Source organism: Pteropus medius, unplaced genomic scaffold (genome assembly GCF_902729225.1).
Source record: "Pteropus medius unplaced genomic scaffold, Ma_sr-lr_union100, whole genome shotgun sequence".
In the NCBI taxonomy this organism is placed as follows: Eukaryota; Metazoa; Chordata; class Mammalia; order Chiroptera; family Pteropodidae; genus Pteropus; species Pteropus medius.
Genome location: NW_024349225.1, coordinates 15,855,548 through 15,879,290, shown reverse-complemented (window position 1 = coordinate 15,879,290; position 23,743 = coordinate 15,855,548). Strand labels below are relative to the sequence as shown.

The following is a 23,743-nucleotide window of genomic DNA, read 5'->3' as shown; positions in this document are numbered from 1 at the left end:
CCCCTGCCCCTGAACAAACAGCAGCTCGTTTGTAAGGTTTTATTTCATCTCGGTCGCCAGCGGTAACAAGGAGGACGAGGACCTCTGTTGGTTCGGCACACAGTCTGCCACCGTCGCCAGGGGCCGTTCCGCAGTGTCCGCCCGACCCCGCTCGCCAGGCGGCTGGGGCTTCTTGGCGCTTTGCGTAAACTATAAATAAGGACACAAAGTCACACACGCAGACGCGACTAAGGGCTGTGCTCCCTCTGGCCTGGCTGAGGGCGAAGGGGACGAGCCACTGGGTCCTGGCTCTGATGACGGACGGCGTCGCCAGGAGTGAGGCCAGGCCCGCCCTGGCCCCTGTCGGGGGAGCCCCCGCCATCCACCGGCGTCCCCAGCACCTCGCTCTGGTTTCTCGGGGTTCCCAGCACCGAGGCAGCCCATCCTAGCACCGCGCGGAGAACAGGGTGGGCACCTGTCCCCGCGTACATGGCTGCTGGGTCTCCTGTGCTCAGGGCCGGCAAAGCGAGCCTGGCAGAGGCTCCTGGGTCCCGGCCGCACCCGCCCCTGAGCCCGGAGGCCGCACAGGACGCCCCCAGAGCGGGCGGCACTTCTGGGGGGAGCCAGACAGGGAGAGGGCAGCGTCGCAGTCCCACGGGGCCACCCGCGTCACCTCCCTCTTCCCTCCTGAACAGTCCTTAAAGACGGTGAACATCGTCCCAAGCGGCAGGCCACGAACACCGGCCTGTAGGCTGTGGTCTGCCACCGCTGCCCGCGAGCCGCACGGTGGCCTCCTCCGTCCCGTCAGCCACAGCCCCCTCCCCCTGAAGAACCCTGGTGCCTCCCTGGCTGCCCTGGGCACCGGCGCCTCCTGCTCGGCGGCCCCCGGCGTCCATGCCTCGGACCACCCTGTTGTATTTTAAAGAGATCTCGGGTGTGATCTCAGCCCTGCTGTGCGTCCCGGGGGCGAGTAAGCCTGGGGCCCCGCAGTGAGGTAGGTGCGTGCCGTCAGCCTCAGCCCACACGTGCAGACGATGACACCCAAGGGCAGAAGCGACACGCCTCACGCCACCCACCGCCACACGCCGGAACGGAAAAGCAAGCCGCAGAGTCTACGCTTGACACTTTCTGAGAACAAAATCAGGGACGGCCCTGTCCCCCAAACCCAGTGATTCAACCCCAAAGAGAGCAAAAACCCCACGCGAGAACTCGGCCAGCCACGCGAGCCGCTGCCCAGACCTCGGCGACACTCCCTGACGACAGACCTCACGCGAGCACGCGGAGCTGCGGGCGGGGGGCGGGCAGCCCTCTCTGCCCTGCCGGCCAGTCTCCTCCAACTACAAATAAAGTTTATAAAAGTAAATTATCTCATTTTATAACTTAAGTGCATCAAGCATTTCCTTAAATATAGCTCACACTGAAAATAAAGTCACTTTGCTGTACAGCTGGTGTCTGTCATAATCACGGATACACTTGGACGAGGGAGGGAGAGAGGCCGCGCCCACGCGCACACCCATGGCGCACGCGCAGAGACGTGTGGGCCCCTCGCCGTGAGCGTCCCCAGCACAGTGGGAAGTTGTTAGGGTCTCCAGGTACCGAGTCTGCACGAGCACGTCTACAGTAGAAGTCCCTGTCCCCAGCGAGACACGTCTTCAGACCTAACGCTAAGGACTCTTACTAGGAACGATAAACTATGCAACGTGTCACCTCCTTGGGGATGCCGAGCCAGCACCCCCGACAGCGCCCTGCCCAGCCCGCCGCTCCCGCCCCCCCACTCCTGCAGCCGGCCGCCCCCTCGCAGGTATGGTCGTCCCACACGGGGGCCCGGCCTCCAGCTCTGGGGTGGGGAGGGGGCTCAAGAGGTGAAGTAAGAATTCTGCATGGAGTACAGGTGGTCGATGGGGTTGCCCACCCCAGGCTGCAGCAGCCCGGCTTCTGAGGTGGCCATGAAGCCGTCGCCCAGGTTACTGAGAGAGGTGTCGTCACTGTCCAGGTCGTGGAAAAGGGGCTCGGCACCTGAAAGGCAGACGAGACACCGGCGTGAGGCGCTGGGTGCGGGGACCGGCCCCGGCCCGGCTCCTGAGGAGAGGGTCTGCGGGGGAGGGTCTGCAGGGCCGGGCCGGGTGACCTACAGGGAAAGGGACGGAGCACAGTCTGTGCTCACCAGGGCTCCCACGGTCTCGGGCCTGAAAGGCAGCACCTGGCACCTGTCAACTGGGACAGGACACGGCGCTAGAGCGAGGTGGGCGGAGGCCGATGTCCAGACGTCCAGACCACGCGTGTGGGGACGGCCGCCGCAGACACGGTCCCCGGGGAGGGAGGCGAGCCGACGGCGTGGGCTCTGCCCCATCTCAGACTCGTGACCCGTGACACGGCACGCTCAGGTGTGCTGAGCGCCAGCTGTCTGCCCGATTCGGACCAAGAGCCGATGAGCTTCGGGGCCTCCAGAGAGGAGCCTCTGGGCACATGGAGGCCCAGCTGGGAACCGGGCGAGACCGGGAGCTACAGGCGCAAGCACTTCACCTCCAAGCAAGCGCGAGAGCTGAAAACGGCCGTCTCAGGCTTGTCCTGTGGCTTCGATGACTCGCTTTACTAAAGGACTCATCATGGGGCTCTTTATGTAGCAAGACCCCTGGGACTCTGAAGATTTAAGAACTTGCAGAAAGGTCATTTGCCCAGTTTTCCCACGGCCGCGGAGTGAAGACGGTGCGGACGTCACACTTGCCCTCTGAGGAAGCTGAGGGGGTAGCTCCCGTGGGAGCAGGCACACCCACGTCCACGTGTGAGAGAATGAGGTGGCCGTGGCTTCCTGAGGGGGCCAGGCGGTCACCAGCGTCTGCCGGATGCATCACGGGAAAAGACGGGGCTTAGCTGAACAACAATTTTTTTTTAAATGGAGCCAAAAAAGAAGTCATCTGACGAAGTCTGTGAGTGAGGCATACGTCTCCAATACCAATGTTTTGAAGGCGGCTGAATCTAACTCGACTTTTCATTACCAGGGTTATTATGGCAATTTTCACGTACAGGTGAATGCAGAGGCCACTGACCTCTGTGCATAAAAACACGGTCCCCTGTACTAGGCCCCAAGGCCGGCCTTCAGCCCTCCGGTGCAGAGCTGGCCGGCCCATTGGGCTGCCCAGGCCACATTAGCTTAGGTAGCAAGCTGGGCACTTGGGGGTGGGACTCAGCCCTCCACACAGCAGCATTTAAAGCGAGCCTGGTTCAGGGTGCTGGGATGGGGTGGGGGCACTGGTCACACGTCACGAGTCAGCTGAGGCTCCAGCAATTCCCTGAGGGCACCTCACTGCTGTCCATGACGGTCCAGTTAGGACACTTGCTTTCTGCGCTTCTGTGTGGTTTCTCCCTGTCACCATTTGCTAAGTTAGGGCCTCCCGCCCACGGGACGCTGGTACGGCCAGAAGCGCACACGGTCCCTGGCGGGAGGGATGGCCTTGGGGCACGTGCACACGTACGGTCACGGCACAGCCCCCATGTGACAGTGACGGACGAGAGCGCTAAGTGAGAGTGAACGGACGCGTCACCGATGGTGCCATGCTGGTCCTTCCTCCGTGGCCGCAGGGCCCTGGCGGGGTGAGCCCTGGGCGGGGTGGGCCCCGCGGCATTTCGAGGGCCCCTGGGGTGCTTCACAGCGGGGGAGCCTGAGGGACCACAGATGTGTTTGGGGGAGAACGAGAGACCCAAGCGAGCGGGTTGTGGCCATCCCCTGGGGGGCAGGCCTGACGGCCGTTGGAAATCACCCTGGAGACCCGGGGTGCGGGCGGCTGAACCGGAGAACGTTCTTGAAATGTACCGTTAAAACAGAGGCGTGGCCCAGGGACGCCGGTGGCCACAGGGCATGAGCACAGCGAGACCGTCCTCGCCCACAGACGGACAGGGCGGAGGCGACTCGGTGGTGCCCGGCTGCGCCCGCTCACCGTAAGGGTGCATGTGGTCTCCCGGCAGCTGGGGCGGAGTGAGGCCCTGCCGGAACGGGTCCGAGCTGTAGACACTCTGCTCGATGGCCAGGAGCTGCTGCGCGGTGGGCAGGGCCGTGTAGGGGTTCATGATGCCGTCCAGCCCAGCGCTGGCGCCACCGTTGGTCTGAGCTGCGGGATGAGGAGATGGCAGGTCATTCTCCACACGCCGCCCAGCAGCCCCCACTGGGAGGGACACGCAGCATCTCCCGAACAGCATGTCCCCCAGCTCAGGGTCTCTGCCCGGCGCTGGCCTTTGGCATGGCTCCGCGGGCACAGGCGAGTCACACGGGGTGCCCGGACTCGCAGTGGGAAGTGCTGGGTGGGAGAGCCCGGCCAGGGGCCCTCACACTGCGTGTCCCCACACCGTGGCAGCTGGCTCCCCCAGAGCACGAGACCCCACCGAGCAGGAAGGAGACATGGCCACGTCCTCCACGGCGCAGCCTCAGAAGCCACACCCCAGGACGGCCCTGTGCAGCGTCTGAGGGCTCCGCGGGGCGCGGCCGCGCGGAGGGTGCGCGGGGTGCTGAGCACACGGGCTGGGCGACCACAGCCGCGTCATCTTATTCCACTTCCTGGGGCTTGGTTCCCTCACTTATAGGGTGGATGGGAAGGAGGTGACATCCGGGGGTCCCAGCCTGTGCCCGATGGGGAACGTCGGGGCACCTTGGAGGTGATGGGGGGCAGTTGAACCTGAACGACTTCCTTGAAACACATCATCAGAACAAAGGCCTTCGCTGCTGCGCAGGGTCACGGCCGCCGGAGCGGGTGAAGGGGAGACCCTCCCGGCATCGCCCCACTAGGAGCCCCTCGGCCAGGGGACCATGGCGCCGGCCTGACGTCGGGGTTCCACCGGCCCACGCGTGGCACATCGGAACCACAGCCCGCCTCCGCGTGCAGATGGGCCGCCTCCGCCGCCCGCGGGGTCTCCGGGCACGGTTAAGCCCCCGCCCCGTGCCCTCCGCTCTCGTCTCCTCGGGAGCTGCCCTGGCCAGTCGCCGAGGCCCCGCGTGCTCCGCGCCTGTTCTCATGCGGCCTCGACGCGTCCCTCCCTTCGGCCCGTCAGCCTGGAGGAGCCAACTTGTCGTGTGCTCGCCACACCCTTGGTGTCTCAGCCTGGGGCGCAGGAGGCAGGTCCCAGCTCCAGCCACGCGGGGGGCGGAGCCGGGGCAGAGCTGCGGTCACCGCTGTCCCCCGATCCTGCCATTTCTCCTCTCTCCCTGGGCGGCCGTCCTGTCCTAGCTCTACATGCCGTTGGACAGACTGCTGAGACGCTACGGGGACCCTGGGCTGCGAGATCCAGTCCTAGACGGGGCCGAGGCCAGGCACCGAGCACAAGGTGGGGTCCGTGCAGGGACGAGGGGCTCTGTCCAGGGCCAGAGAGCCAGTGCCACACCCCACGGCCTTCGGAGTGTGGTCCACAGACCAGCAGCCCTGGGAGTTTGTTAAAAGTGCAGAATCCGGGGCTCGCCTGGACCGTAAGACAGAATCTGTGCGTCACCCAATGCCAGTGACCCGCGTGCACACCGGGGTGAGCGCTCTGTTTTGGGGCACACACAGACCACCTTGGCTCTGCTGGGTGGCCGGGTTGGGAGCGTATCCCTTTAAGAACGACATCATTTTCTCATAGTTATCCCTGAATTTTTTCTTTTAACTTCCTCGGGGGCTCCCCCACCTGTCCCTCACTCCACCCCCAATCCTCACAGCACCTCCGTTAGAAAAACGAGGGTGCCGGCAGCTGGGGGTGAGCCGGGGCAGCCGGGTCCAGTGGGAGCCAGAACCAGAGAGAGGGGTTCGAGCGGCAGCTCCGCCCCTCGCACGGGGCCCGGGTCGGTGTGGCAGAGCCTTTGTGTGCGAGGCAGGGACAATGACAAGCCGTCCGCTCACCTCAGGTGGCGGCTGTGACAGCCAGTCGGCAGCGAGAACGCACTGGGGACAACGTGAGCGACGAGGCCGGGGACTATCAGAGCATCGTGGTTTTACTGTCTTACGGGACGTGGGAAGTGGGCAGTCACGGCGGCATCGTGCCTGGAAGGAGGAGGGCTGGGCGGGCGGAGACGGGGCAGGCGGTGCTGTCGCCGTGCCGGTGCGGGGTCAGGGCTGGGAGGCACTGGACACCGCCGGTGCCACCTCCCATGAGCAGCTCTCAGCCTGCGGCCGGTGCCCTCCAGCCTGTCACAGCTCTGCACAGCTCAGCGCTCACTGGACGGGCCCAGCTCCGTGAGGGTAGGGACTGGGCTTCGCGGAGCCCACGGGTGGGCAGCGAGGGCCTGGGCAGACAGGCCCGGCCCCCGCAGGCGCGGCGCTGACCGCTTACCCGAGCTCAGCCTCTGGCTGTTCTGCTGATCCTGCTGCTGCTGCTGCTGCCGCCGGGCCAGCTTCTTCATCTGGCGGGAGAGGACCACGGGGTTAGTGCCGGGCCCTGAGCAGGGCACGCGTCCCGTGTAAGGCACAGCACCGGGTCCCCGGCCGTGACCCGCAGAGGAGCCACACCTGAGGGGCAGAGTCCGAGTGCCATGCGCGGCCGCCGAGGGCCTCCTGCTTTGCCGCCGTGGGAGGTCGGCCGGCCGGGCGGCGACCCTGTCTCAGCAGGAACAGGGGGCTCGTCTCGGCGGGTGCAAAGTGCTGCCTGTGCCGTGACACTTGTGTATGCGGCTTGAGCGTGGGGACGTGGGGCCTGCTGGCCCCGGGCTGGGGATGCCACAGGGAGACTCAGGCCTCCAGGGAACAAGCTCATCCCCCAAAGCAGCGTCAGCGCCCAAACTCCCCGGAAGCAACGTTCTAATGCAGTGTTTCTCAAACTGTGCTCCGTGGACCACGAGGGTTCCATTAGCTATTAATGTGTGTCGGCCCCACGCTGGCGGCGGGGCGTGCCGGGCAAGGCGGGTGGGCGCCCAGCCTGGGGGCCACGACATCCTCTTACACCAGCCACATGCTGCCACGTAGGCTCCTCTTCGAAATTTTAATACGATTTCAGTATCTGGGTTAAACGAATGTGAATTAAAGAACTTGCTTTTGCCAAAAGGCACAGGAAGACATTTCGTCATGCAGACGGCCAGCCAGGTCCAGTCGTGGCCACTAAGCAAATAAAAGCCTCTCACCGTCTCCCCCCTGCCACGCGGCTCCCCTGCCTGACATGGTTGCTGCTCAGAGAATTTCCGACTCAAGAGAACTGCTGTGCTCAGGGAGCGCCACTGGCACACCCGTGGCGAGTGTGACATCAGGCAGCCGGCCGCGTGGGGACGGCCGAGCGAGAAGCGGACTACCTTGGCTCGCTGGTTCTGGAACCACACCTGGACCACGCGGACACTCAGCCCCGTCTCCGCAGCCAGCGTCTCCCTCACCTTGAAGAAACAGAGCATTAGAACCGTGAGAATGTGGGCATCTCGGCCAGCGGGCAGGACGCATCCTGCGCAGGGCACGGGGAGGCCCGTGGGCTGCGTCTTATGTAGGAGCCGGGACGTGTCCAGCATCCAGCAAAACCCTGAGCACCCGGGGGCTGCCCTAGCCCGGGGCGGCGGGGGTGGGGGAATCAGCAGGTGGACGGGAGGAGGAGTCACCCGCAGTTCAGAGGAGCCTCCCAGAGGTGGTCCTGAGTTTCCCCTGCTTGTCATTCAGGCCTTCGGGGGGTTTGCGGACGTCAGCAGAGCCCACTGAGCTTCAGCCAGCGCCGTGCACGGGCATTAGCCCCCTCGAGGACAGCCAAGGGCGAACGTCACATCGCCAGAACAGATGGTTCTCTCTCACCCTCCTCTCCTGCCCAAATTCACCGACCTAAGTGGTTGGTTCTGTCCCTCAGAGCTCTAGGGGCCTCTGGGGCTTCGTGAACGTTTATCGTCACTGTCACCGCACACGAGTCCTGCGTGGACAGTGAGACAGGAGCCTTCGGGTTGCGGCGGGGCGCGGCGGGGCGGGGCGGGACGCTCCGGAGCAGGCCCAGGCGCTGGGAGCCCGCCAGCGAAGGGACGTGTTTAAACACATGCCCTCCGTGCAGGCCCACGGCGAGGGGCCAGAGAGAGGTGCCCCTGCTCCAGGCAGATCCCGGGGGAAGCGAGGGATGGAAGGAACCGGGTGAACGGGCACGTCAGCGGGGTCAGCAGGAGGCCTGGGGGAGCCCTCGCATTCACCAGCCACTCGGACTGGGTTTTCGAAGTGGGGTAATTAGACCAAGTTTGCAAAGCACCTCCTTCTGCCAAGCCAACTGAAAGAGCAGTGCACCCAGGGGCCCAGCTCCACCTGCTGAAACCCTATCCACCCCTGGAGTGCCCGCTCAAGAGCCACCTGCTGCGCAAAGCCTTGCCTGATCCCTGGACAAAAGTCGCCTTGCCCTGCCCTCCCCTCGGCGCCCGTGGCCCCTGGCCACCCCTCTGGCTCTCAGAGCTTGCTCCCCAGAGCGGCAGTTATGTGTGCACCATCTTCTCCCCGCCAGTGGTCTGGAGGTGGCCCGGGACAAGCACTGGGCACAGGCCACCCAGAGGCCAAAAGTTGAGCACACGCGAACGAAGGTGCTTCGCCCGCCCTGCACGGCCTGCTCCGGGGTCGTTCCCCTCCCTCCAGCACCTGGCCTGGAGCAAGGCCAGAGACAGGGGTCGTGTGGGAACCTTTCCAAGGTCAACAAATGTCCGCCCTCCCTCCCCCGCTGCCCCAGACACTCACAGCTCACGTCGGACTGGCCGCGCGGCTTGCTTTGGCCATGGACAGTAAGTGGATGCGACGCACGTGGCCTCCATGGGCCTGCCTGGAGTCACGTGGCCTCTTGCCTTCGGCCATGCTCATGAGAACAGCAGGCCCAGTGGCCACTGCTCTGTCGGCCTGCACGCTTGATGGCAGACCGGCAAAGCAGGCCCGAACCTGAGCCTGGCTGGGCTGCAGCCACAGCACCACCCAAGAGCAGGAAATCGGTGCTGGCTGAGACCCACCAGGATCGTTTGTCACTGCAGCAAAAGCTGACTAATACACACAAAGATGCAGCGAAAAGCATGCTAAAAACTGTTAAATGTATTCCCTCCACGAACTTCAATTAAAAGGCTTTCTAACTTTTATCGCATAAATGACAGTAACCAGCAGATGATAAGCAGCCAATAAATGGCAGAGGCTTAATAAACAGACGCAGCTGCTTGTGGCAGAGTCTGCTCCCTGTCCTCGGTACCCATCCTCCCCTTCCTCCTACTGAATCCTCAGGACTCACGTCCCAGCCCCTTGCAGGAGGTGCAGGCGGGGGATTATATCACGGCCAACACAGGCGTGGAGGGGATGCAGAGAAGCCTTGGGTCTGCCCCTAAAAAGGCAGCTGCGGCCTCCACTTCCTCCTTCACCACTGGGAAAAGAGTGACAACGAAAGCAGCCCCTTGGGCTAAGTGATGGACAGAGTGGCTCAGCCCTGGACGGCGGCCTGGTCTGTGACAACCCCAAACTGGAAATAACCCACGCGCTCATCGGTGGGTGGCTGGACAGACAGACTGTGGACCGTCTGGAGGGCAGAATCCTGTTCAACAGCAAAAATGAAGGAACCACCCACGGACGAACCCCCAAATCGCCCGAAGAGAAACAAGCAAAACCGAAAAAGAGCCGCACGCCGCGAGCCACGCAGTATCGCCCTTCGTCAAGCACCGCGGGCCACACCCCAGCGGCACCGGCACCGGTCCCCTTGCCCCCCAGGCAGTGAGAGCCGTGAGCAGCCGGCCCACCGGCCTGGGCGGCACGGCCAGCTTCTGCTACAGGCCACGCCACAGGGATCGCAGAACCTCCCAGGGACGGGGCCACCTGCGCAGGCTGCAGCACTGCGTCCGCCACCGCCCGAGCCCGGGGCCCAGCAGCGCCCCGCGGGGTCAGGGCGCACCGAGCGGCCGCCCCCTCCTCCCGCACCTTCCGGCACGGCTTGGACGACACCTCGAACGAGGCCTTGAACGCTCTCCTCTGCTGGGTGGTCAGGATGGTCCTGGGCCGTTTGGGACGCTTATGGTCCTTGCCATCCTCGGCGGCCCCCGTCCCCGCCCCGTGGGCGGACTTGCAGAGAGTCTCTTCGTCATCACTTTTGCCTGAAAGAAGCAGAAACAGGGCGTTGAGTCCCTCGGAGCCACCGCCTGGAGCTGCGCCCCTCCCTAACGAGGTGCTCGGGTCCGCGTTCCCGGCACGGCTGCTTCACGTGGAGGCGACGCCCCTGATTCAAACGCCTCCGGGACGGGCTCAGGAGAGACTTCCAGACCCACTGGGAACCAGAGATCCTCCCCCCGCAGCACGGGCCTCTCCCCCAGGAAGCGTCCTAGCTCCACACTTCCTGGCTGTGTGGCCTTGGACAAGCCACTGACATAACTCAACTTCCTTAACTGCAGAATCGGTTCCTTAACTGCAGAATGGGATCCTTAACTGCAGAATCGGTTCCTTAACTGCAGAATCGGTTCCTTAACTGCAGAATCGGAATATTAGGGAGCCCAGGTCAGCGGAGCTGCCGGAAAACGAGCTGACGGTCGGGCTCTCAGAAGGAGGCTGGGCATGAAATAAATGCCCACTAGGCATTGATTGCCATGTCTTAGCTGTCATCCCTCCCGTCTGGACCCGGAGAACTTATGGATGTCACCATTTCGAAGGCCACAGAGGACCTACATTCGATTACTAGCAGATACAGATAACCGAGAACAAACAGGTAACACAGGTAATTAGTCAAAAATGCTTGTCTATAAAATGACTCTATTAAAGTAACTATCTATTTACATTCACGTGAATTCCTCGGCTCGCTAAGCGGCGAACAGTGCGAGGGGACCTCCCGAAGGAAATGAAGCCTCCAGCACACGTCACGTGCTCTCTCAGCCGCCCTTCGCGTCCCGCGGACTTTACACCTGTCCCCAGAATTAAAAGCCGGGGCGGCGTGTGTCCAGGTCACCCCCTGTCCCAGGGGGGGTCATTCGGCAAGCTGATCGCAGTCCCTCCTCGGTGGGAAGGAGTTTTAGGATCTTTCTGGAAGAACGTCTTCAGAATGGCAAAGGAAAAACAAGCACGTGAGCACTAAAAGCCGCAGGGAAATCAAACACCCACGAGAGGAGAAGCAGTAGAAAAATGGAAGCCACTGAACACGCAGGTCTACCCTTGCTGGCCCTGCACCCCACAGCTCAGAGACCCCCCACCCAGAGCCTGGTCTTCAGCGAGGCTGGTAAGTCTCTGTGCTGGTGGACTCATCGGGGCCAAAAGGATGCTCGTCTGGCACCAGCGATGCCTTCAATGACATCTGTGAGACAAGGGGGCTGACACGGCTCCCCAAGGACTATGTAGCTCTCCCGCGAGGCAGGCGGCTAAAAGGGCCGAGTTCAGGCCAAGAGAGTGAGATGTCCCAGTAGAAAATGTGTTTTCAAGTGCAACAGTATTAGTTCAGAGACCCCGTGCCTTACTCCAGTTTTGTCCACGACGTGGTATTTGCGCATGTCTCACGGAGCTAGTCTGATTCTTCACGCACTGATAACTAGGCTACTGGGACTAGGCAAAAGGTTAAGTGTAACATCAGCCGGGTTCCGTAATGGCCCATCTCCGCTGACACCGTGCAGGGAAGCAATGCGGTGTGGCGTCTGTAAGCATGGACTTTGCGGTCATTCAGACTCAGCTTGACATCCCGGCTCTGCCTGTTACCATGTGCGATTCTGAACGAATTCTCAAGACTCGAGTTTCTCATGGCGGAGTAACAGAATTAAATGAGATGATATGTATAAAGTTTTCAGCACCGTCTAGAATGTAATAGGTGCTTAGTAAATCATCACCACCGCCATCACCTCCATGACCATCGTCATCATCATCATCGTCACCACTCATGAATTATCGTCATCACCGCCACCATCACCATCATCATCACCATCGCCACCATCACCATCGCTGCCACTCAATCGCCATATCAATGCTACTTATATTATCGCTACTTTTACATTATTTACTGGCTACTATTACTTCGCTACTATTGCTACTTTAATATTATCATTTTACATTATCGTTTTCATTGGCCATTGCTTTCAATACTAAGCATTTTATCGTTTATTGTTTTGCTGGAAGACACAGAGACATTATCAAGTACTTACATTATTATTATCACTATACATATTATATATATATTTCACAGACAATACTGCTACTTTATCATTAATATTTCATTTCAATATTACTATTATCGTTACTTATATTGGCAGTATTATTTATCATCAGTCACTTGCCATTTGCGACATTATTATCATTGTCATTTCCATTATCGCTACTATCGCTATTACTTCATTACTTCATCACTTCACATTAATCATTTTATTATTTACTATATCAATGCTTAATGACAAGCATATTAATAATATTTCATTACTACTATACTTGCTACCATATATTATCGCTATATTACATACACGACACATTACATTAATATTATTACCATATATCACGCTTATCATCGTCACCACCACCATCGCCACAATTACCATTACTTCATTTCCGTCATCACCGGCTACCATCATCACCACATTGTCACCACCATCACTATCACTCATCAATATCACCATCATCACCATCACCACCACTGTCACCATCGTCACCATCATCACCATCACCACCCTCATCATCATCACTTCAACATGAAAGAAGTACTCGACCCGAGACAAGTTTTTGTCAGTCATCCGCACGCACGGATGGGAGTCTGAGTTCTGGTTTTCAGGCAAGTGTTCGTCTCTCCCTGGCTGCAGACGTGACCCTAGCGACACCGAGAGTGGTTCCGCAGGAAGGGAGCGTGCGAGCGCTCCTGAGAAGGCAGAGGAAGACAGGGAAGGGGGTGGGGCTGGTTCCCACAGGAGCCCAGAGGCAGGACGGCTGAGGCCCTGGTGTCTCCCAACTGCTGTCACTGCCATCAGCCCTGCCTGGGACACACGCGCATTTCCCAAGAGCCACTATTCCATCATGGAACACGGGGGTGGGGGCCCAGGTCCGAGGCTGGCCCTGGTGTGCCTGGACGACGCAGGGGCACGAGCGCCTGCTCACGCCTTCCCTCCACCTCCAGGTAGGAAGAGAGAGGTGAAAACATTCGTTTTAGAAAGGGAAGGACAGGAGGGAGAGGACGGGATTCAGACTTGTCTCTGGACGTTTCTACTGTTTTTCTGGTGCATTTCCTCCCACTTCCTGTTCTCTGCCGTTCGACGTCTCACTCTCTGCCCCGGGGGTCTCCTCACGTCCCCCACTTCGCCCTTCAAGAAGCACGCCACGCTCTAGACTAGGGGTCTGCAAATACCCTGGGTAGGAAGCCAGAGGAAATACCTCGCTCTGTGCAGGGCTTACGGCCCCCGTTGCAGCTGACCCTTTGCTGTCATTTCGCTATGGTGGCACAGACAGCGCGCGTGGGCGTGGCTTTGTGCCGGTGAAATCGCGTCACCCAGGGGCAGCAGCAGGCCCGACGCGACCTGCATACGCCGTGGTGCACCGACCTCTCCTCCAGACCCCTCCTGACGTCCCAGCCTCTTCTTCCAGGCTCTGCCTCTGGGGGCAGGAAGCACTGCTAACTGTCACCGAGGAGTCGACAATTATCATGGTTTGATGGGTTCTCTCCCACAGCCAATGACACACTTGACAGAAAAGGCCTCCAACCAAACAGCCAACATGGGATTTTAGGAGCCCTGGCAGATCTGAGCAAGAGAGACTGTGAAGGTGCAGAGCCTCCTGGCCCTGAAGTGCAGACAGACGCCACGACCGAGCTGCCAGGGGGACGGGAGGCCATCGGCACCCATCGCCCAGCTTCTGTCTGCCGTGCTGTAAATATTATGGGCCTAGCAGTGCCCTCCAGCTCTCCCGGGGAGTTTCTAGGCTGCCTGGGATGTCGCCAAGGCCCCCACCTTCTCTGTCGTGGGGATGGGCATGCCTGGCTCTGATCCCTGCTTCTCCGTGCAAACGTGCAGAGCCTAAAACACACACTTATCGATTTGCCCACGAGAAAGGAAAGTTCTAAGAGGGCCGAGAGAGGCCCCCCCAGAACCAGCAGGGGACTGGGGAACAGAAGATGGAGAAGCACCTTCAAGAGGCAGAGACAAGAGAGTGGGGGGGGGGCGCCCCTCCCGAGCACCGGCGCCCGTCGTCGTGTAAGCTGACACCCGCAGCGAAGAAGAAAGAGCAGCGCCGGTGTCTCCAGCTCCAAATGCCAGCGCCCCGGAGGCCACGGGGACCCGAACGCGGCAGCCACTGACTCCACGTGGGCAAATCCAGAGATGACGTCACCAGCACAGCCGCCCAGAGAAAAGCACATTTGCTTGGCACAGAGTCTGACCGTGCATCCCAGGCCTTTCTCTCCCCTTTCCTGTAAAAGAATCTGGAACGGCTCGGGGCCGTCGCCCCCCAGGCCGGCCCTCCACTCTCTCAGGACATAAACAAGCACAGATGAAAGACGCGCCGCGGTTTATGGCCCTGACGTGGGCGGCACGACCCCGGGGCCACGCGGATTCATTCCGGGTTGTTGGAACAGTCCCAGCGGCCCATAAACAGGGCAGAGATCTGAGCGCGGTGGGAGGCCCTCGTGCCAGGGCGGGGAGAGGCAGGAACGGGCCTCGGACGCGTCCCGCTGATGAGCCCCGTAAACGTCCTTCAAGCAGGGGAGTGGAGGAAGGATGCGGGGCTCGTGGCGGGGGAGGCAGGTGGGGGAGGAGGGAGAGAGAGATGGACGAAGACGGGATGCGGAGGACCGACTTGGGCCCCTGCCCCACACCGCGGGGCGGGCATCCCGCCCTCCCCGGGCACGGCCCCGGTCAGCTCCCCGGCCAGGTGGCTTAAAACCCAACGTGCAGTAAGTGGATTTCTCTAGAAGGGCCAAGTCCCATGCGACTGTTTTGCAACTACCTGGGGGAGGGGGCTGGGGAAAGCAACACAGTGCAGGTGTCGCTCTTTAGGAGGTCTCGACTCAGACCCACACCGGCCCCGTCACTGGAAGGTGTCACTGGAAATTCTCCATCTAGTCATTCGCCCGAGAAGCGTGTGCTGTGGGCCCACGTGTCAGGCACGGCCCGAGGGCGGCCTGGGGTCCAGACCCAGGGACGAGTCTGCCTGTGCTCTCAGGGGAGCCCGACACCAAGAGACTAGCCTTGCTCAGAGCACCCGGGGGAGGGGGCTGGGGAGAGCGACACAGTGCAGGTGTCGCTCGAACTGAAGCGGATGACACGAGAGATGAACAGAAGCTCCAGGTAGAAGGTGGGGGGGCCTTTTCTGTTAACGGCACGGAAGCAGTTTCCTCATCCACGAGGTGACCTAACAGTTCCTACGCCCGCCTAAGACGTGACAGGGCATCGTCCCACACTTACACCGCTGCCATTACAACACCGTGAGGCAGGAGACGGGCCATCAGCCTTTTCTTACAGATGAGTTAATGGAGGTCCCGGGGAGGGGTGATTTCTTGCCTGAAGGGCACACAGGGGGATGCCCCGTCTTTGTGCCGCCCCCGCCCTGCCCGCGTGGCTGCCTCGTGAAGATGCAAGGACATAGGTGCTCTCAGAATGCCAGGCGCTGCCTGGCCGCGGGTGGCATGGCCATTATTAAAGAGTGAGGACAGAAGGCTCGCGGCACAGGCTCTCCAGGGCACGGACCGTCCACTCGGAGCTCCTCACGGTCCAAAAGGGACGGGGCCCGTTTCAAATCCCCGTCCCCCCTGTTCTGCCCTCGTCCCCACGTGCACCCCACCACTGCCATCCCCGCTCAGGGAAGCTGGCCAACCCCTGGCCAAGCTGCACCCCTGAGTCAGGCCCAGATACTGTCCCAAGAAAGACATCTTTGTTCGGTGACGTCCGCTGCAGATGGGGGTTCCTGCGCCAGGCAGGGGGAGGGTTGGCGGGTCGGAGCCAGGGCATGCCAGCTCAGTCGTCCAGGCAGGCCCCAGGGGAGCCGGGCCCCAGGCCGGGAGAGCTGGCCGCCGGCCACAGCCCTGATGCTTCTCTCTCCTCCGCTGGCCGGGGCTCAGGGACGGGCGCCTTGTGCTCAGGGGGTTGGCAGGAAGCATGGCAGGGGCGGTGCTGGTGTTGGTGCTTACGTCGGTTTGGGGCCTTTTCACATTTAATAGGCTTAATGCTAACACACACACACACGTCCACATGCACATGTATGCGCGCACATGCGTATTCATGCACTCACGTGGGTACGCACACACGTGCATGCACACACACATACACGCGTGCACATGCATGCACATGTGCACACACGCGCACGCACGCGCACGCTCTGCATCTCTTCCTCTCTGAGTTTTTCCATCACTTTCTCCTCTCCTTTTTGACGAAGACGGTCACACGCAACTCAAACGGATAAGCACTGTGCAAACAGCGAACGTCCCTACGCACAGATTTGTCATAGGTCCCTGTGCACAGATTTGTCGGAAAGTCAAAACACTGATAACCAGGTGCCAGATCCCTCTGCACCAACATCACCATACTCAAATCAAGCGTGGATAAATATACTAAATAAAATCCAGAACTTGTGCTGTTTCGACCTGGCCAGCCTCCGAGCGGGAAACCGGGAGGCTCATAACAAGATAAATCAGAGGTTTAGGGCTCGGCGCTCAGCTCCACCTCAGGGCACTAGGTACTAGATTCTCACAGGAGCACCGGTCCCTGGTGCCAGAAAGGTTGGGGACCACTGCCCTAGCTGACCAGGGCCGATGTGACTGCCCTTGGCAGAGACACAGTCCCTCTGATCAGGCCTTCTGCTGGTTTGGAGAGGCCAGCCAAGGCCACCGTCCCCCGAGTCTCTGCCTTCGGACTCTAGTCCATTCTACAAACCGCCGATAAACTCGAAAGAGCTGGTTAAGCGAGAGCAGACACTCAGCCTCAGTTCTTAACTCCACCACTCACCAGCTGAGTGACCGCAGGCAAATGACCCAGCCTCTCTGGGCCCTGCCTTTCTGATATGTAAAATCAGGGGAATTAAGACCACCAAGCTATCCTGAGTGGATTGTGAGAGCTCAGAAGTAGGAGTAGGTAAAAGCACTCTGGAAAAAAATCGTAAAACACTATAAAAATGTAAGATTTTTAAATATTTTCATTTTTATTATGCTCCGTGACTGCCCATGAACTGACTACTGATCCCCGGTGGCTATGAAACCTACAGGATACGGGGCAGTGAATTAGACCGACGACGTCTCTGCCTTCCCGCCGCTCGTGGGAGAATATGGGCGATGAATAAAATAAAGAAAAACCTAATTTAGTCTTTGACGATGTTAAATGTGAAGAATAAAATAAAATACGGCACTGGGCCCAAGAACGGCTTCTGTCGGCCCTGTAATTCTGTGCCGCCCACCAGAAAGCTCCGATTCCATCCTCCCCTGCAGCCCCCCTCACCTGCTGCCCACGAGTCTCCCGCTTCCGGGTACCCCGAGCACACGCGTCTAAGTGTACATTCTGGTTTCTCTAGAACGCTCAGATGAGAGGGTGTCTCCGCACGCTGTCTTACTCTCCACTACGTTAGCTGAAAACAAGATTAAAAGCTCCGAGCGTGGGGTCTTTTTTAAACATTGCACTGGATCAGTGTAAACACCCTGTCGTGACAGCCTTCTGGGGGCCGGAGAACGGTGTCTGGGACTTAAACATTTTCCTCCGTCGTCCAGGAGCTCACGGCCTCGGCCCAGCGGCCCCCGCAGCCCGTCTCGGTTTTCCCACTTTGAAATAAGGTGGAAAAGCATCGACCACGTGGGATAATTACGGTGACTAAACGGGAGTTTTCCGTGGACCGCGTGTATGGCCGCAAGCTCATGGTAAGAACTTACTGACCGCTGGCTCATTGTCATCATTATGATTTTGTGCATCTTCTGTATAACTAGGGAGAAGCCTCTGGAAAACAGAGACCCGGTCTCACTCATGTTCGTAACCACCACGACACAACGCCATGCGACCAGACACTCAGGAGAGTCATAATCGGCTGTTCGATAGTTCGTGTCCGATGAACACAGAATGAAGCCGGGAGGCCCACGGCAAGGCCGGCTCTGACCCCGCACCAGCGCCAGTGAGCCCTGTCTTCCGATTGTCGCAAATTCATTCGCCGCCCTACTCCTGGGGGCTACAGGGATGTGAGCTGCCTCCCCACTCGGGGTTCAGCGAGGACGGCACTGGCTCCCCCTAAACTACGGTCTGGATTTCTCTTCCGCGTGGATAGCGACCCCAGTGACGGGTCGCTGCCCATCAGGACCCACCCGGTCACATGTCAACGAGGAGGGTCAGGAGAGGCGGTCATGAGAAAGAGTGACCCGAGGTTACGATAACCAGGGACAGAGGCAGGAAGGGCAGTGACTGAAGAAAATTTGAAAGGGAGACATTGCTGGGGTGATTCCGAGGTGTCATCTGTGCCCCCGCCAGCCCCCAGGTGCCTGGGATGCGCAGCCTCCACAGAGAGCTGCAGGCAGGAGGCCTTCGGCCCTGCCAGGCTGGCCGCCCCTCGTAACCGAGTCATAGTCCACAGACACTCGCGGGTCCCAGTTCTACACAGCGAGAACACGAGGAAAACTAATGCTTTCGCAGGCAGTGCTTTGCCGACGTAACCGCGAGCCGCGAACTCCATCGCGGCCATTCAGAAAGCGCTTGTCGGCTCTGCCCTCGGCCGTGGGTGGGTCCAGGCCAGCGCGTCGCTGGAGTCACCGCGAACGGCACCATCGCAAACACACCATGCAAGGTCATCGGCCTCGCAATTCTAGCCCTAAAGACGCTTGTTCCCAGCCCCGCCACACCGCGCCTTTCTTCCACACTGCGGTCCCTGTCTCATCCACCGCGAGGCCACGACGCCCGCTCTCCCCCCGGTGCAAAAGAAGGCCCCCACTTTCCTGAACAAACACCGACTTTAAACTTCCCCATTTCAGATGCCCGTGATCTTCCTCCTCGCCCGCATCTGGGCTGCACAGGTCACGTGCCATTCCTTGGCTCTCGGATTCCTTCCCTGCCTTCCCTTCGTCTCCCGTATCACCGGGGGGGCTGACGCTTGCAGCCTGGGTTCAGCCAGTGGGAGGCGGAAAGAAGGAAACTGAGGTATTTCCTCGACCTCCCTCTGCCTCGGGCGGTGCCTCTGACAGCTGTTGCTTCTCTTCCATGGTCCAAGCAACACCTGGCAAAGGCCACTGAAGTGTCAGCTTCCCCCAGATGTCCCCAGCGGTGACATTACCTGTCACTCTGTTGCAAATGTGTAACAGGTCTCATCGTCCTGGTCTGTTTGCATCTCCACAGTCTCATCGGCCCTGTAGCCAACTGTCGGTATCAAAGCCTCTGTTTTAAATGCTGCCAGCTGTCCCTGCCCTCCTGGTACAGTTCTCACGGCTGACGAGGTCTGGCAACCGTCTCTTCCCTTACCAGGTAGCACCCCCAGACACGCCATTTCACTAGCCACTGAAAGCTACCTTTGCTCACAACACCGTCTCGCTTCCTCCCTTACGGAACTTCTGTCGGGGTGGCAGCTCGGTCATGCGCCACGGCAACTATCCACCCCAGGATGTAGGCTTCAGGGGCGGAATTCGCTGGAAATGGGTGTTAAGAGTCTACGAGCAATCAGCACCATGGCCAGATCCCAAAGGCCCCAGACAGAGACCAGAGGCCAGATGGGACTTCAAAGGAGACCTCTGCCAGGGACTGGACGGAGAAATCAGACAGCTGGTCACTTCTGCTCGTGTCCGGAGCCTGTACTGCAGGGTCATACACAGACCGAACGATTCAAAAGACAGCTTCTGCCACAGGTGCAACACCGTGAGGAAGAATTAAGATTGAAACGATCTCTACACTCTGTCCAGGAAATTAATGCCTTTCACTGTAAAACATCGATTCATTTTATTTACAGGAACCACCAGCGAAAAAAAAAAAATGACCAATTAAACTTTAATGCAACGCTTTCTCCTCACGGCAATGGTGAGTCACATCCCGATTTTTTTTTTAATTATTATTATTTACGCCTACAGCACCTGGTCTTCCTAGATGGTCTCCCATCCAAGTGCTTTGCTTCCGAGATCAGACATCGGGCTTGTTCAGGGTGGCATGGCCGTGGACCATGGACCGTGGCTCCACTGGGGCGCGAACCCAGGACCTTCTGCGTGTAAAGCAGACGTGCTGACCGCTGCATATGAACCACGTCCACATCCTGATTTTGGACATGTTAAAACGCAGGTGATAAAAGCGTGTTAGGGTGTGAAACAGAGTCAGCTCTGCTGTAGGCCCCAGAGTCGCCGTGAACCAGTCATTCTAGAAAAGCCCCAGGCGCAGGGCCCCTTGGGACGCCCCACCCCCCGCCCCGGCCATTTCCGCGACGTCCCTCGTTCCCAGACATCTCCTTGCCCTGTGTGGGTGACACCGTGGGAGGCGGTGCGAGCCCGGCTGTGCGCAGGAGGTTCCGACGCTGAGCGCGCCTCCCCCATAAGGACGACGTGGCCTTGGGCGGGGCGCGTGGCCCCCGTGTCCTCAGCCACGAGGTGGGGGGGCCTGACACGGGCTGGCTCGGATCCCTGTCGACGTCATCGTCGGTGCTTCTCAATGGAAGAGGAGGAGACGGGCAGATCTGGGGTGACGCCGACCGACGAGACGGTTCTCAGTCAGGGACGTTCTAGGCCCAGAGACGTCTGCAGGTGCGTGAGGGCCCTGTGCTCGTGGCAGGCACTGCCGGCCTCCCTGGCGTTTGGTGGGTGGAGGCCAGAGATTCAGGACAGCACCTCGTCTCACCCATGATGCCGACGGTGCCCCGCCCGAGACAGGCGCTGGGACCCGAGAAGGTCGTCATGACAGTGACCAGAAAACTCGGAGCCATGCTCTGTCCATAATGTTTCTTCTAACTGAATTTTATCGTAACAACTTAACGTGGGCAGCTTCAGAAGGGAGATGGCAGGACCCTCAGCTGGGCGGGGTCTAAGGCGGCCTCCGCGACCTGCCCTCCCCGTGGATTCGCATTCTCCCGTGGATTCTCACACTTCACTTTGCCTGGCGGTGGGACCGGCCCCCCACACACAAAGCCGAAACTCCCGCCTGGGCTGCAATCCACGGCACCAACACTTCCCACCGAAGTCACATTGTTCACAAATCGTCACGGGGCGGAGCTGTTTTCTTCCCAGGCGCCCCTCAGTGGCCCACGCTGGGAACCTGCAGGACCACTGGATCTGTGACCGCCCGTTCCAGGTGGGGAGCGTGAGACCAGGCAGGTGAGGAGTGTGAGGCCAGGTAGGTGAAGGCGTCCATCCAGGAGGACACAGTAGCCATGGCAGCTCCCAAGCCAGGCTCCCGATCTCCTGGCTCAGGGTCCAGCGCTCGGTCCCCACACCAAGTGTCCGCCATCGCCGGTAGGAGGAGAAAGTCCCTGATGGCTCCGATTCAGGATCCTACCGAGCAGACCGGTGACACCTCCACGTGAAACGCTGTGCCCCACTGCCCAGGGAATGGGTCATTTTTTCCCCTCTAAATACCTCAATATTCCCTGAGAATGACATTCTTGCACAACCACAGTACAGCTGTCAAAATCGAGACGTGCCACTCACACGATAGAAACCCGAACCCTCGTTCAAACGTTGCTCACTGTCCCCTCTGACGTCCCTCTTCCGGCCCCAGACCCGGCCCGGGAACCCCCCGTGCCGCTGCCGGGGCTCCTCGGTTGTCCCCGGTGGGGACTGCTTCTCAGCCTCCCGCTCTCGTGCTTTCGAAAGATACAGGTCGGTGACCTTGTAGCATTCCTACCGCTTGGCGTGACGGTGCCTCGTTGTGCGTGTTTGGCAGGAGCCACGGAAGCGTCGTTGCAGGGCAGGGAGGATCTGATAACTCCACACACTCGATCCACAGCGCTGAGCCCGGCGCTCTTACCAGGTGTTGGCAAAACGTTTTCTGAAATAAATGACTCCATCTTTCTGGTTCATGAATTGGTCGCATAACCACTCCATCTTTTTTTTTTTTTTTAAAATGATTCTTGTTTTTTTTAGGACATCCTGGGGGCATTGTTTTAAACATAGGCAATTGCTTTGTAGAACTGCACAAGGAGGAAAGACAAGATTTTGGGGTGAGGAGGGTGAACCCTGGAAAACACGGCGGTTGTCTGAATCTTTGCTGTCAGCGTGTTTTCTCATGAAACCCTTCTTTACACTAAAGGACTTCGAATGACACCTTCCGTTCGACTGACAGATCTAGGGCTCCATGAACTTGGTACAAATGACAGGTTAACGTTATAGTATCTGAATAATTCTTTCCTTCTTAAATGGACATAATAGGCATTTTTACCTGTTCTGAAAATCTTCAATTCTAAAGCTTATAACTTGGGGGGAAAATGAAGCTTATAACTTGAGAATTCCAGACACTCCGACGCAAAAGTCTCCCAACTTTCTGGAACCCTGATGAGTACGAACCTGCTATTCCTGAAGACGTGCCACGCAGACAACCCAGACTCCCTGGCTGGATGTGTCGTAGATGCCCAATGAGGCAGCCTCGAGGGGGTCCCTCAGACCAGGAGAAGGGGAACCTCCGCCTGCTGCCCCACCAGCCGGGCGCCCAATTGGAGGAAATGAACGGGGTGGGGGCCTCTCCTGGGCCACCCCCACGGCCCGCGGCGCAGGACAGCTGGGGATTCGCCCGGGCTGCAGCAGCCGGGGCCTCCGGTGAGGGTGCGGAGTGAGGGTGCAGAGAGGCCCGTGGAAGCCCAGCATTTGGGGGGATGTACAGCCAACTCCCATCGGGAGACACTGACTTCCGGCTCAGACACCCCAAGCTCACGGAAGAGAAGGAGACATTTCCATTCCTTTTCTAAAGCCTCGGAAAAGGACCAGAAAAGGCCGGTCCACGCTTCTGCCGGCCCGTTGAAGGGTAAGCCAGGTCTCCGTGGATCCCCCTACACACGAAGCTGGCCAGCAGCGGGCCACTCCGCACGACAGCCACGAGTCACTGGCCAGGTGGGGCGGCAGACGGGCGAACACTTCCTCGTGCTTGCGTCAGGGCGGGAGGCATCTGGTGCCCCTGCCCCGTCTGCTCTGGGGGAGGGCGGACGTGTGCAAGGGCAGGGCGAGGGCCTTTGCAACCGCAGTTCATTGTTTACGAAGAAAAGACACCCATTCAAAACAAACGAACTGCCCCAGACCTGTAAAACCGAACGAATTCTTGGAGAAAGTGCTAGAGCCAATGTCACATTCCCTGTGGCGCGTTCCACTTCGTGGAGACTGTGTCTGGTGTCCTCTGTCCCTCCTTCAAGAACCTAAATCCCCCCTCGTCACACCCCAGCTGTTGGAGGAGGTAACGCCAGCTGCGCTTCCTTACAGACTGCCAAGCAGCCGAACCCACAGCCGCCCGACCATGGGAAAGGGCCCTGGTGAGTCGGGGAGACGTCCTTCATCACGGCCACGTCTGTCCCTCCCTCTCCTTGCCAGTGTGTGAGCAGGACAGCGAAGGACCGGCAGAAGTCCAAGACGCGCACATATGCAAACTTTTACCGAGTACTTACTTTGTGCCGGGCACCATGATATGCACCGTACACACCTTATCCCAGACAAGCTTCCAGGGCAAGGGAGGGAGGGGGGAGGAGGAGAGGGAGGGCAGGGAGAGTGGGGTGGGAGGAAGAGGGAGGGAGGGGAGGGAGATAGGGAGGGAGGGAGGGCAGGGGGAGGGGAGCTTATCAGTGGGAGATCAGGACAGTAAATCCAACTTTCCAAACTCCACAGCCTTTCTTTTTTTAAAAGGTGTTAATTGAATCCCTGACGATCTGGTGCTCATCAGCTCCTCTCATCTCTGAAATCATTTAAACATCCTGAGCGCACATGAGTCACTGTCAATGTCCCCGCCGACCACAGCGTGCTGCTCGCTGATAGATCGAGTGTGTCCAAGTCCAGA

At 59.5% G+C, this 23,743-nt stretch overlaps 1 protein-coding gene across 1 annotated transcript in view; it reads right to left on the bottom strand.

Annotated features, from left to right (window-relative positions):
• Positions 1–901: 901 nt before the first annotated feature.
• The window catches only part of LMX1A (LIM homeobox transcription factor 1 alpha), a 113,518-nt gene continuing 90,676 nt past the window's right edge, over positions 902–23,743 (bottom strand). Inside the window, exons 4-8 of the mRNA XM_039881585.1 lie at positions 9,819–9,991; positions 7,220–7,297; positions 6,271–6,340; positions 3,915–4,085; positions 902–1,995 (exon numbers count right to left, since the gene is read on the bottom strand). Coding sequence (XP_039737519.1) covers positions 1,835–1,995; positions 3,915–4,085; positions 6,271–6,340; positions 7,220–7,297; positions 9,819–9,991 — 653 coding nt within the window. The 3' untranslated portion in view covers positions 902–1,834. The remainder of the gene's footprint in view (positions 1,996–3,914; positions 4,086–6,270; positions 6,341–7,219; positions 7,298–9,818; positions 9,992–23,743) is intronic.